Source organism: Chiloscyllium plagiosum, chromosome 36 (genome assembly GCF_004010195.1).
Source record: "Chiloscyllium plagiosum isolate BGI_BamShark_2017 chromosome 36, ASM401019v2, whole genome shotgun sequence".
NCBI lineage: Eukaryota > Metazoa > Chordata > Chondrichthyes > Orectolobiformes > Hemiscylliidae > Chiloscyllium > Chiloscyllium plagiosum.
The window spans coordinates 36252422-36265881 of NC_057745.1; the positions used below are offsets into that span (position 1 = coordinate 36252422).

Genomic DNA, 13460 nt, shown 5'->3' on the forward strand with positions numbered 1-13460 from the left:
CTCTGCTGTATTGAAATTGTGTATCACCTTCTTTCAAGCTCTTAGATGTCCCTGAACACAACTACATGTAGTTCATTGCTATTAATTGTATGAAGGTGTTTTCACAACTCCTAGGAATTACCTGAATTGCAGGACACAGTACTATTCATCCACTCGAGATGTCTCTCAGACCTAACTGCCCAGAATCCACACAGTTGCCTTTAGCAGCCCTGCCTGACCTGAAGTCTTCTTCACAGTTAACTATCACCCTAGAACTTCTTTTCAGCAAAATCTGAACTGTTTTAAGTGACCTACTGAACGTAATTAATGTTTTGAAACAGTGAAATGCAGCAATATTAAAATTTCATTTTCCTAAATAATGCCATTTCACAGAGTTCAAGCTTGTAGTGCAAATTGCATATAACCAAAGAAAGGAATTTGTCACATTATGGTTTGATTTTTAAGATTACAGAGGGAGTAGTCTTTTCATTGGAAGAAAATACACAGTGTACTTGTAGACAATGCCAGAAATATTTGTGTAGACAGCAGATAGCCTGTACATCTCCAAAGTCCCATGAAGGTATTGAAAAAAATGCATTTTTGTAAATAATTAGAACTTAATTGCCCATTTGATTTCAAATGGAACAGAGTCAGGAGTTTTAACAATAGCTAATTAGTGTTTCTAATTGCATTCAAGATTCAAGTGATTCATGCTGCAAGAGAGGTAGCTTTGAAAGGTGTATAGAGTCATAGAGATGTACAGCATGGCAACAAATCCTTCGGTCCAACCCATCTGCACTGACCAGATTATTTTAAATTATCTATCCCCATTTGCCAGCATTTGGACCATATCTCTCCTAATCCTTCCTATTCATATATTCATCCAGATGCCTTTTTAATGTTGTAATTATAGAAGCCTCCACCACCTCCTCTGGCAGCACACTTCCATATGTGCACTACTCTCTGCTCGAAAACATTGCCCCTTAGGTCCCTTTTAAATCTTCTCATCACACCTTAAACCTATGCCCTCTAGTTTTGGACTCTCCTATTATGGGAAAAAGATCTTGGCTTATCCATGCCCTCATGATTTTATAAACCTCCTTCAGATAACTCCCCAGTCTCTGATGCTCCAGAAAAAAAAGCCCCAATTTAAGACTGGGCCTAGTAGGGTGGAAAGAATGTATTATTTCTTCTAGGCAAATGACATTCTAGGCAAAAACCCCAGTCTATTCAACCTCTCCCTATAGCTCAAACCCTCTAATCCTGGCAATATCCTTGTAAATCTTTTCTGAACCCTTTCAAGTTTAATGGTGACTGGGAAGACATTTTAGGACTGGGTTACAAGGTTTCCTAGAAATATGTGTCTGAACTTCATAGACAGGTCAGTTTACAGGGATCCAAGAGAGACAGAAGGAAAAGGCAGCAATAGTTCATGACACAGATGTGGATTGATGCTCATGCTAGGATTGAGAAAACCAAGTCAATGAGGACTTAAAATGAAACTGGAAGATGTACATATTTTGAGCTAGAAGGAAACTCTTGAGGAAAATAGTATCTTCTCAGGCTAGAAAAGAAAGTGCTGAGGGTGGAAGGCCTAGGTGTTTTCATTGTCACAAGGACACATTTGTGCATATTTCTGGAAGTTGAGGTAAATCCATGATACAAAAAAAAAGAGTACAACAGACCAGGATGTAAATCTACCAGCTGTCAGGCTAAGAACAAATACTGCCATGAGTGCTAGGGATGGAAACAAGATACCTGAGATTTAGAGGTAATTCTTATCAAAAAGAAAAACTCGCTATTGCTGAAATAAATATTGCTCACATAAACTTGGAGTTATATGAAGAGATACAGAAGCCATTTCAGTTCTTTTGCTTTTCACCAGTAAGGATATTGCACATTAGATTTTGGTAAATGGCTTTTGTGGGACTATTTTTGGTATGCAGTTGTGTAAGGTTTGGTGAGGTTTCTGCTGCGAAGCTTGGTGACATTTCTTGTCATATTGGACCAAACTCTCTTGCTAACTCATTCCCTGCCCCACCTGCAGTGCAATGGAATGCTGCTTTGTTGCATTCAAGTGTAACTGGAGTTTGGTGAAACAGTGAGTTAGGTGAAAGAGGGAGGAGGTGATCAGTTTCTCCTTTTCTATCATTGGTGAGTACTTTTGTTCTTTAGAATAAAACTAAGGTCTTAGGGAATCTGGGGCATAAGAGTGTCTTTTAGGAATTTTTTAGGATTTTAGGAACTCCTTACAGTGCAGAATACCAGAGAGAGAGAGAGAATCTGACAAGGAGCAGCTGCTTAGGTCCTGAGATGACATCAGGGTTCAAAGGTAACATGGGACAAGTGGAAGTTGCTGATAGGTTGAGTACAGGCTGGTGAGTATTTGCACTCCTATTATTACTTATAGTTTGTAAAAGTCTTTATTTTGATTTTGGTATAGTTTGTAAGGGCTATATTTTATTTTTAAGGAGGTAAAGGAAAGAAGGCTCCTAAAGTAATTGATATTATTTTATTTTAAGAGCCTTTTAAAAGGTTTAGTCCAAAGGGGCAAGTCAGGGCAAGAGACCTCAACATTTTGAGCATGTTTCCAGTGCAAGGGGCCAGTGTGTGTATAGTTGTGTCTCCATCTGCAGTTCCTGGAAGCTTATGTTTCAGAGCTGGATTGGTGGGTGCGACACCAAGCTGAGCATATCATGGAAAGCATGTACAGAGAAGTGCTCACACTACAGGCTACGTCTCCACAGGCAGAAAGAGAATGGGTACCCAGGCATTCAGAGGTCTAGGCAGACAGTGGAGGAACCCTCTGTAGCTATTCCACAGTAAAACAGATATTCTCCACTGACTCCACAACTCCACTGACCTTAGTGTCATCCACAAATTTACATCCTTCTATGCCCTCATCCAGGTCAATTATGAAAATGACAAACAGCAGTGACCCCCAAAACAAATCCTTGCGGTACACCGCTAATAACTGACCTCCAGGATGAATATTTCCCATCAAGCACCATCCTCTGTCTTCTTACAGCTAGCTAATTTCTGATCCAAACAGCTAAATCACCCCCCCATCCCATGCCTCCATATTTTCTGCAATAGCCTACCATAAGGAACCTTATCAAATGCCGTATTGAAATCCATATACACCACATCAACCATTTTTCCCTCATCCACCTGTTTGGTCACCTTCTCAAAGAACTCAAGAAGATGGTGAGGCATGACTGATCCTTCACAAAACAGTGCTTACTATCTCTAATCAAGTTATTCCTTTCTGGATGATTATAAATCCTATCTCTTATAATCCTTTCGAACACTTTACCCAGAACCGTAGTAAGGCTCACTGGTCTATAATTACCAAGGTTGTCTCTACTCCCCTTCTTGAACATGAGGACAACATTTGCTATCCTCCAGTGTTCTGGCACTATTCCTGTAGATAATGAAGCATAAAGAGCAAGGTCAAAGGATCTGCAAACTCCTCCCTAGCTTCCACGTGGCACAGTGGCTCAGTGGGTAGCATTGCAGCCTCACAGCACCAGGGTTCAATTCCAGCCTCAGGCGACTGTCTGTTTGGAGTTTGCACATTTTCTCTGTGTCTGTGTGGGTTTCCGTCGGATGCTGTGGTTTCCTCCCACAATCCAAAGATGTGCAGGTTAGGCGGATTGGCTGTGCTAAATTGCCCATAGTGTTCTGGGATGTGTAGGTGCATTAGTCAGGGGTAAATTGGAGGGTCAGTGTGGGGTTATTGGGTAGAAGGGCCTGTCCCCACACTAGGGATTCTAAGATTCCCAGAGAATTCTCGAAAAATCCCATCCAGCTCAGGGGATGTATCTATTTTCACGCTTTCCAGAATTGCTAACACCTCCTCCCCATAAACCTCAATCCCGTCTAGTCTAATAACCTGTACCTCAGTGTTATCCTCAACAACATTACCTTTTTCCTGTGGGAAAACTGATGAAAATATTCATTTACCATTCCTGCTATCTCCTCAGACTCCATGCACAATATCCCACTCTCCTTGACATGCCAAATCTTACTCAAGTCATTCTTTTATTCCTGACATACCTATAGAAAGCCTTAGCGTCTTCCTTGATCCTACCTGCCAACGACTTCTCATGTCCCCTCCTGGCTCTTCTTAGTTCTCTTTTTAGATCCTCCCTGGCTAACCTGTAACTCTCAAATGCCCTAACTGAGCATTCACGTCTCATCTTTACATAAGCCTCCTTCTTCCTCTTGACCAGGAATTCAACTTCTTTAGTAAATAATGGTTCCCTCGCTCGACCACTTCCTTCCTGCCTGACAGGTATATATTATCACAGTCATGCAGTGGCTATTCCTTGAACAAGGTCCACATTTCAGTTGTGCCCAGCCCCTTCAGTTTCCTTCCTCATCCGAAATCTTGCCTAATCACATCATAATTGCCTTTCTCCCAGCTATAACTCTTGCTCGGCGGTATATACCTATTCATTTCTATAGCTAGAGTAAATGTAACTGAATTGTGATCAACATCACCAAAATGTAACTGAATTATGGTTACTATCACCAAAGTGCTCACCTACCTCCAAATCTAACATCTGGCCTGCTTCATTATCCAGTACCAAATCTAATGTGGCCTCGCTTCTTGTTGGCCTTCCTGCATACAGTGGACAAAGACTGACCCACCTAAAGTACTCAAACTATAGCATTTCCAGTCAATATTTGGAAAGTTAAAGACTCCATAACAACCTACCCTGTTGCTTTCATTCCTATCCAGAATCATCTTTGCAAACCATCTTACTGCTTACTGGTATATTCTTGCAACCTAGATACCTTATTTATGACCTCACTACTCTCAACCTCCTGTACACTGGAGCTATAAATCAGGCTCCCATCCCTGCTGAATGAGTTTAAACCCTCCCAAAGAGCATTAGCAAATTTCCCTCCCTGGATATTGGTCCCCCTCTGGCTCTGGTATAGACTATCCTGTTTGTAGATGTCCCATCTAATCCAAAATGAGCCCCAATTATCCAGGTATCTGAATCCCTGACTCCTGCACCCATTCCTTATAGATTAGATTAGATTACTTTACAGTGTGGAAACAGGCCCTTCGGCCCTACAAGTCCACACCGACCCGCCGAAGCGCAACCCACCCATACCCATTCCCCTACATTTACCCCTGCACCTAACACTACGGGCTATTTAGCATGGCCAATTCACCTGACCTGCACATTTTTGGACTGTGGGAGGAAACCGGAGCACCCGGAGGAAACCCACGCAGACACGGGGAGAATGTGCAAACTCCAGACAGTCAGTCGCCTGAGGCGGGAATTGAACCCGGGTCTCTGGCGCTGTGAGGCAGCAGTGCTAACCACTGTGCCACCGTGTAGCCACATTTTCAACTGTTCTCGCTTTCTATTTCTCACCTCGCTAGCACGCTGCACGGGTAACAAACCAGAGATAACAATTCTATTGGTTCTACCTCTAAGCTTCCACCATATCTCCCTGAAGTTCTGCCTTCTATCCCCATTCCTTTTCCTACCTATGTTGTTGGTGCCTATGTGGGTCATGTCTTGAGGCTGCTCCCCCTCTCCCTTCAGGATCCCAACCACATGATCTGAGACATCATAAACCCTGGCACCTGGGAGGCAACAAACCAACTGTGAGTCTCTCTCCCACAGAACCTCCTATCTGTCCCCCTAACTTAGGAGTCCCCAGTGACTAATGCTGTGCTCATCTCCCTCCTTCCCTTCTGAGTATCAGGGACAGACTCTGTGCCAGAGACCTGTGCCCCATTGCTTACCCCTGGTAAGTCATCCCCCCTACAGTATCCAAAACTGTATACTTGTTAGTGGGGGAAATGGCCACAGGGGATCCCTGCACTGTCTGCCTGTTCTTTTTCTGTCTGTCCCCTGATTGTAACTCATCTACCTTCTTCCTGTACCTGAGGTGTGACTATCTCCCTGTACCTCCTCTCAGTTACCCCCTTAGCCTCCTGAATGATTTGAAGTTCATCCAGCTCCAATTCCAGAACCCTAACGCAGTTTCTGAGGAGCTGGAGTTGGGTGCACTTCCCACAGAGGAAGGCAGTGGGGAAACTAGTAGCGATCCTTATCTCCCAGGAGGAACATTCAACTGCCCTAACCCCCATTACCACCATTCTGAATTCCCAAATAGACTATTGAAAAACAAACTAGTAATCTTACTAATTTGGCACACAGAATTTTTTTTTGGTTAGAGGAAGAGGATGGGAGGGAGACACTACCTAAGTAGTTCTTTGGTTAAAGCAACCACCCAAATATATTACCTCACTTACTCAGCAGTCCCATGTCCGTTCCTGCTCGGTGTGCAGTCTGGTTATACACAAGGTAGAATTTTTAAAGGATTAATTTACCTTCCCGGCAGCCCCCGGTCCTCACTGTCACTGCTCCCACTACTGCTGAAAATGGAGCTGATTGGTTGAGTTGGATTTATCCTGCATTTGTGTATAGGAACTACCTGGGAAATTTTCCACATTGTTGGGTAAATGTCAGTGTTGTAACTGTATTACAAGAACATGGCTAAGGAAGCGGCAGGTTTTGGAGCGCAAACCTTCAGTATTATTGCCAGGGTCCATTGCCTTTGCAGTGTCCAGTGCCTCTACCTTTTATTAATATAGAATATAGAATAGACAAGTGCAGTCCCTTCGGCCCACAATGTTGTGCCAAGCATTTATACTAATCTAGGATCAACCTAACCTACGCATCCCGCAATTTAGCTGCCACCCATGTGCTTGTCCAGCAGTCGTTTAAATGTCCCTAATGTCTCTGACTCTACTACCACTGCCGGCAGTACTTTCCATGCACCCACTACTTTCTGTGTTAAAGAATCTACCTCTGACATCTCCCCTATACCTTCCTCCAAACATCTTAAATTTATGACTCCTCGTGACACCATTTCTGCCCTGGGGAAAGGTCTCTGGCTATCTACTCTATCTATGCCTCTTCTTAGCTTGTTACACCTCTGTCAAGTCACCTCTCTTCCTTCTTCCAGTGTGAAAAGTCCTAGCTAACTCAACTTGTCTTCATAAGAAAGCTCTCCAATCCAGGCAGCATCCTGGTAAATCCCCTCTGCACCATCTCTGAAGCATCTATATCCTTCCTATAATGAGACAATCAGAACTAGATACAATATTCCAACTAGATACAATATTCCAACTAGATACAATATTCCGAGGATGCTCTCTGACCTGCTGTACTTTTCCAGCAACACACTGTTGACTCTGATCTCCAGCATCTGCAGTCCTCACTTTCTCCTTTTTTTTTTTTACGAGGTGCAGCAAAACCTCATGGCTCTTAAACTCAATTCCCCTGTTCATGAAAGCCAAACCACCATAAGACTTCTTAACAATCTATCAACTTGGGTGGGAACTTTGAGGGATCCATGTACATGGACCTCAAAATCCTGCTGTTCCTCCACACTGCCAAGAATCCTGTCTGTAACTCTGTATTCAGCATTCAAATTCGACCTTCCAAATTGAATCATTTCTCATTTATCCATGTTGAACTCCATCTGCCACTTCTCAGCCCAGCTCTGTATTCTGTCAGTCATGTTGTAGCCTGCAACAGCCACTCGACACTAGCTGCACCATATCCACTGCTCGACCTTTGTCAAATTGTCTCGTCACATCCTCAAAGAACTCAATAAAGCTTGTGAGGCATGACCTGCCCCTCATAAAGCCATGCTGACTATCTTTAATCAAACTATGTTTTACTAAATATTATCAAATCCTATCTCTCAGAATCCTTTTCAGTACCTTGCTTACCACAGACATAAGACTGAGCGGTCTGTAATTCTCTGGGATTTACCTATTCTCTTTCTTGAACAGAGGAACAGCATTCACCTCCCTCCAATCATCTGGTACTACTCCCATAGAGAGTGAGGATCCAGAGACACTGCAATCTCATTCCTCACTTCCTGTAGTGACCTTGGATATATCTGGTCTGGCCTTGGGACTGATCTATCTTCATGCTTCCCAGAATTTCCAACACATCCACTCCCTCAATATTAATCTGTTCAAGCCCATTAACCTGGTTCACGGCATTCTCACTATCAACAAGATCCCTCTCTCTCGTGAATACTGAAGCAAAGAACTCATTTAGGGCCTCCCCTACCTCTTAAAGCTCCAGGCACAAGTTCCTCCATTATTCCTGATTTGCCCTACCCGCTCTCTGATCATTCTCTTATTCCTCACATAAGTGTAGAACGCCTTTAGGTTTTCCCTAATCCTTCCCGCCAAGGCTGTTTTGTGCCCCCTCCTAGCTCTTCTCAATCCATATTTGACTTCATTCCTAACTACTCTCTAAAGTAGCTTTGGCAGTTCCTTGCTTCCTCAACCTTAAGTAATCTTCCTTCTTCCTTTTGACAAGAAGCTCCTCTGCTCTTGTCACCCAAGGCTTCTTCACCTTACCGTTCCTTGCCTGTCTCAGTGGGACAAAGTTATCCAACACTCGCAACAAGTGCTCCTTAAACAGCCAACACATTTCTGTTGTGTATTTCCTGTAGAACAATTGTTCCCAATTTATGCCCCACAGCTCCTGTCTAATAGCAGTATAGTTTCCCCTCCCCCAATTAAATACCTTCCAATACTATCTGTTCCTATCCCTCTCCATGACTCAGATAAAGGTGAGGCAGTTATGGTCACTGTCACTGAAATGCTCTTCCACCAAGAGATCTGGCACCTGGCCTTGCTCATTGCTTAGCACCAAAATCATTATGACCTCTCCCCTATCTATGTATTGAGTCAGAAATCCTTCCTGGACACACCTGACAAAATCATGTGTGTGACGATACTGCTCCTTTAATAAAGTTTTCTAGTCCTTGGTGTTTTTTTTTCCAAAGGTGTTGTAAAGGTAGAGTTTCTAATATGTCTGGAAATATCTACTTGATAAAGCTTTTAAGTGTTTTTTAAACAATTGTACAATGAAAGAGAAGTGGCCAGTTCACCCAATTTACTAAGCCATCTTTCTACACCCTCATCCAGGTCATCTATAAAAATGACAAGCAGCAGTGGACCCAAAATAGATCTTTGTGGTATACCACTAGTAACTGAACTCCAAGATGAACATTTCACATCAACCACCATCTTCTGTCTTCTTTCAGTTAATCAATTTCTGACCCAAACCACTGAGTCACCCTCAATCCCATGCCTCCATATTTTGTGCAATAGTCTACTGTGAGGAACCTCATCAAAGACCTTATGGAAATCAATATACCTCACATCAACCACTTTACCCTCACCCACTTGTATGGTCATCACCTCAAAGAACTCAATAAGGTTAGTGAGGCACGATCATATTGACTATCCCAAATCAACTTATTCCTTTCTAGGTGATTATAAATCCTACCTCTTATAATCTTTTCCAACACGTTACTCACAACTGAAGCAAGGCTCACTTACTTCTGTAATTCTTCGTTTTACATTATAAAATATTGCCCTTTATGTTAGATTTATATCTCTATTATGTGTGATAAGAAGGGAAGGACCCAATTTTTGTTGCATTTTTAAGTTCTGTAGGTGTTTCGAGTTGCCTGGTTTAATTACATGCATATAAAATAATGCTTCTAAATCCTTGAGGTGATTGTTTCATGCCTTAAGCAACAAGGGTAGAGGAAAAAAGCAACTACTCCTTAGCAACAAGATATCAGTGTTCTATAACACAGGAAGAGAGAGACAGAAATCAGCTTTTTTAGAATGACAGAATCATCCCAAAGGTCAGTAAGTGAACATGTTTTTTCTCAGGGCAGCATGCAATTGGTTTTGTTTTCTAGCGTTCTAAGGCTTGTACTTGCAGCATGGGCTTGTACTCGCAGTGCAAAGTTTATCAGTCTACAGAAATCAAATTATAGAGGTCTGGAGCACAGAAAAAGGACCTTCAGCCGATCAAGTCTATGCCAGTCAAAAACAAGCACATAGCTGTTCTAACCCTATTTTCCAGCGCTTGGCCCATTGCTTTGTATTCTCATTCCTGATGAAGGGCTCCTGCCCGAAACATCGATTTGCCTGACCTTTTCCAGCACCACTCTATACTTGACTCTGATCTCCAGCATCTGCAGTCCTCACTTTCATCATTGCTCTGTATGCCTTTGCATCACAAATGCACATCTAACTGCAACTTAAATGTTATGTGGGTTTCTGCCTCTACCATCCTCAATGAGTTTAAAATTCTCACCACTTCCTCAGCGAAAAGAAGTTCCTCACATCTCATCTAAATCTCCTATCCTTTACCTTAAATCTATGCCCCTGGTCATCGATCCTTCCATCAAAGGGAAGTGTTTCTTTCATTTACCCTACCTATGCCCCTCATAATTTTCCCCACCTGAATCATGTGCCTCCTCAGTCTCCTCTACTCTAACGAAAACAATCACAATCTATCCAACCTCTCTTCATAACTAAGACTCCCCAGCCCAGCCAACATCTTAGTCAATTTTAAATTTTCTCTACACCCTTTGCAATATAATCACATCCCTCCTATAACGAGGGTTCCAAAGTGCACACAATACCCTGTTGTTTTAAATTACTTGATGAAATAATTTCAGGAGCTTCAAGCTACAGGTCAATCCAGAAAAGCTTCTGGTGTAGCATTCCATCTCAATGAGGATTCATCAGATTTTCAAAGGGTTGGTATGGACTTGATGTGATTACATTGTAGGTGATGTAGACAATGGATCATTCAAATTCCAAAACACCTTTTTTCATACATTCCAAAAGAGACATGGCACAGATGTTAACCCCAGTCTCAGCACTTCCTATCTTCCTAGGTGCCATCCTATCTCTTGTCTGAAGTCTATACTTCATTCCCATCCCTGACTAAACCCTATTGCTTTACCTTTCTTGTCATGGACGGGGTCGTCTTCACATTCCAATTCGAAGTAATGCTTCAAGGTTAAAGCTAGTTCAGCCACTTTGCACTTTCACATAAACTGACTGCTACATTATGTGATTATGTGTTTACATAACCATTCTTTTAAAATGACTACTTTCTTGAACAAGAATAAAAGAAAACAAATCTTAAACAATTTCCCGAGGAACCTCGATCATCTGAATTTTGGTTTATCCAAACAAGATCTTAGGGTCCCAATATTTGGCTAAACTGTATTATTTGAACATTTGATTATCCAAATGTTTGGATATCCGAACAAAATAGTCCTCGCCCATGTTGTTCGGATAATCGAGGTCCCTCTGTATATGATTACTGCCTATTAACTGAAACTCTCTCCATCATGCTAATCCCAGCTGGAATTTCATACCCAACTTCTTCCCTTACAACTAAGTGCAGCCTAACCAACATTTATACAACACAATCTCCCTGTTCATAAACTCTATGCCTCAGCAAATAATGGCAAGTTTATTATATGCCTTCTTAATGACTTTATCCTAATTATGTCCTGATATCTTAAAGAACCAATGGACATGCACACCAAGGTCCCTCTCATCCTCAGTGCATCCCAGGGCCTTTTAATTCAACATGTATTTTCCTGCTTGCAGATCCTGCCTAAGTGCATCAATCGCATTTATCCAGACTGAAGTCCATTTGCCACTGATCAGCTCATCTGAACAGCCTATCCAAATCCTCCTGTAGCTTAAGGCTATCCTCCTCTCTGTTTAACCACCCCACCAATTGCTATATCATCAGCAAACATACCAAACAACTCTCCTACTTTTAAGTCTAAATCATTTATATATATCACAAACAGCTAGGAGTCTGTAGAAACCAATTGAACAAAGTTTCCAGTCACACAAATGTCCCTTTACCATCACCTTCTGCTTAATGCTCTGCGAGGGTGGAGCGAATAGGTGGGAATAAAGATGGACAGGTAGGACAGTAACTATTAGCTAAAACATTGTCCTCCAACCTTTTCAAGCACAGGATAACTTTTTTAATTACATGAAGAAAATATCGAAGGCATACAGAATGCTTGTCTTTTTCATTCAATGTATAGGCTATAAGACCAGGAAGGTTATTGTTGGAGCTCTACAGAACTTTGGTTAGGCCACAGCTGGAGTATGATGTGCAGTTCTGCTCACTAGTATAAGGAAAGATGTGGTTGCACTGTAGGGGTACAGAGCAGGATGTTGCCTGAGATGGAGCATTTAGCAATGAAGAGAGGCTGGATAAGCTCTGTTGTTTTCTTTGGAGCAGAGAAGGTTGAGGGGGGACCTGATAGAGGTGTATAAGATTATGAAGGTCATGTAGGGTGAGTAGAAAGCAACTGTTTTCCTTAGTGATAGGGTCAAGATTGAGGGGGAACACTTATACGGCTAAAGGCAGGTGATTTAGAGATAGAACATAGAACATAGAACAATACAGCACAGAACAGGCCCTTCGGCCCACGATGTTGTGCCGAACTTCTAACCTAGATTAAGTACCCATCCATGTACCTATCCAAATGCCGCTTAAAGGTCGCCAATGATTCCGACTCTACCACTCCCACGGGCAGCGCATTCCATGCCCCCACCACTCTCTGGGTAAAGAACCCACCCCTGACATCTCCCCTATACCTTCCACCCTTCACCTTAAATTTATGTCCCCTTGTAACACTCTGTTGTACCCGGGGAAAAAGTTTCTGACTGTCTACTCTATCTATTCCTCTGATCATCTTATAAACCTCTATCAAGTCACCCCTCATCCTTCGCCATTCCAACGAGAAAAGGCCGAGAACTCTCAACCTATCCTCGTACGACTTCCTCTCCATTCCAGGCAACATCCTGGTAAATCTTCTCTGCACCCCCTCCAAAGCTTCCACATCTTTCCTAAAGTGAGGCGACCAGAACTGCACACAATACTCCAAATGTGGCCTGACCAAAGTCCTGTACAGTTGCAACATCAATTCACGACTCTTGAATTCAATCCCTCTGCTAATGAACGATAATACTCATAGGCCTTCTTACAAACTCTATCCACCTGAGTGGCAACCTTCAAAGAACTATGTACATAGACCCCAAGATCCCTCTGTTCCTCCACCTGACTAAGAACCCTAACGTTAACCCTGTATTCCGCATTCTTATTTGTCCTTCCAAAATGCACAACCTCACACTTGACAGGGTTGAACTCCATCTGCCACTCCTCAGCCCAGCTCTGCATCATATCTAAGTCCCTCTGCAGCCGACAACAGCCCTCCTCACTGTCCACAACTCCACCTATCTTCGTATCATCTGCAAATTTACTGACCCACCCTTCGACCGGTTAGCCAGTTTTCTATCCAATTGGCCAAATCTCCCTCTATCCCATGCCTCCTGACCTCCGCATAAGCCTAACATGGAGAACCTTATCAAATGCCTTACTAAAACCCATGTACACTACATCCACTGCTCTACCCTCATCCACATGCTTAGTCACCTCCTCAAAGAATTCAATAAGACTTGTAAGGCAAGACCTACCCTTCACAAATCCGTGCTGGCTGTCCCTAATCAAGCAGTGTCTTTCCAGATACTCATAAATCCTATCCCTCAGTACCATTTCCATTACTTT

General features: G+C 42.6%; 1 protein-coding gene across 4 annotated transcripts in view; it reads left to right on the forward strand.

Moving 5' to 3' along the window:
• LOC122541109 (calcium-binding mitochondrial carrier protein SCaMC-3-like) overlaps window positions 1-13460 on the forward strand; it is a 130791-nt gene that overhangs the window by 102907 nt on the left and 14424 nt on the right. Inside the window, exon 7 of one of the 4 annotated variants that reach the window (XM_043677677.1) lies at window positions 8972-9003. The exons of the other annotated variants lie outside the window; for them this stretch is intronic. Coding sequence (XP_043533612.1) covers window positions 8972-8982 — 11 coding nt within the window. The 3' untranslated portion in view covers window positions 8983-9003. Of the gene's footprint in view, window positions 1-8971; window positions 9004-13460 lie in introns of those variants that run through there. 4 annotated transcript variants of the gene reach the window in all.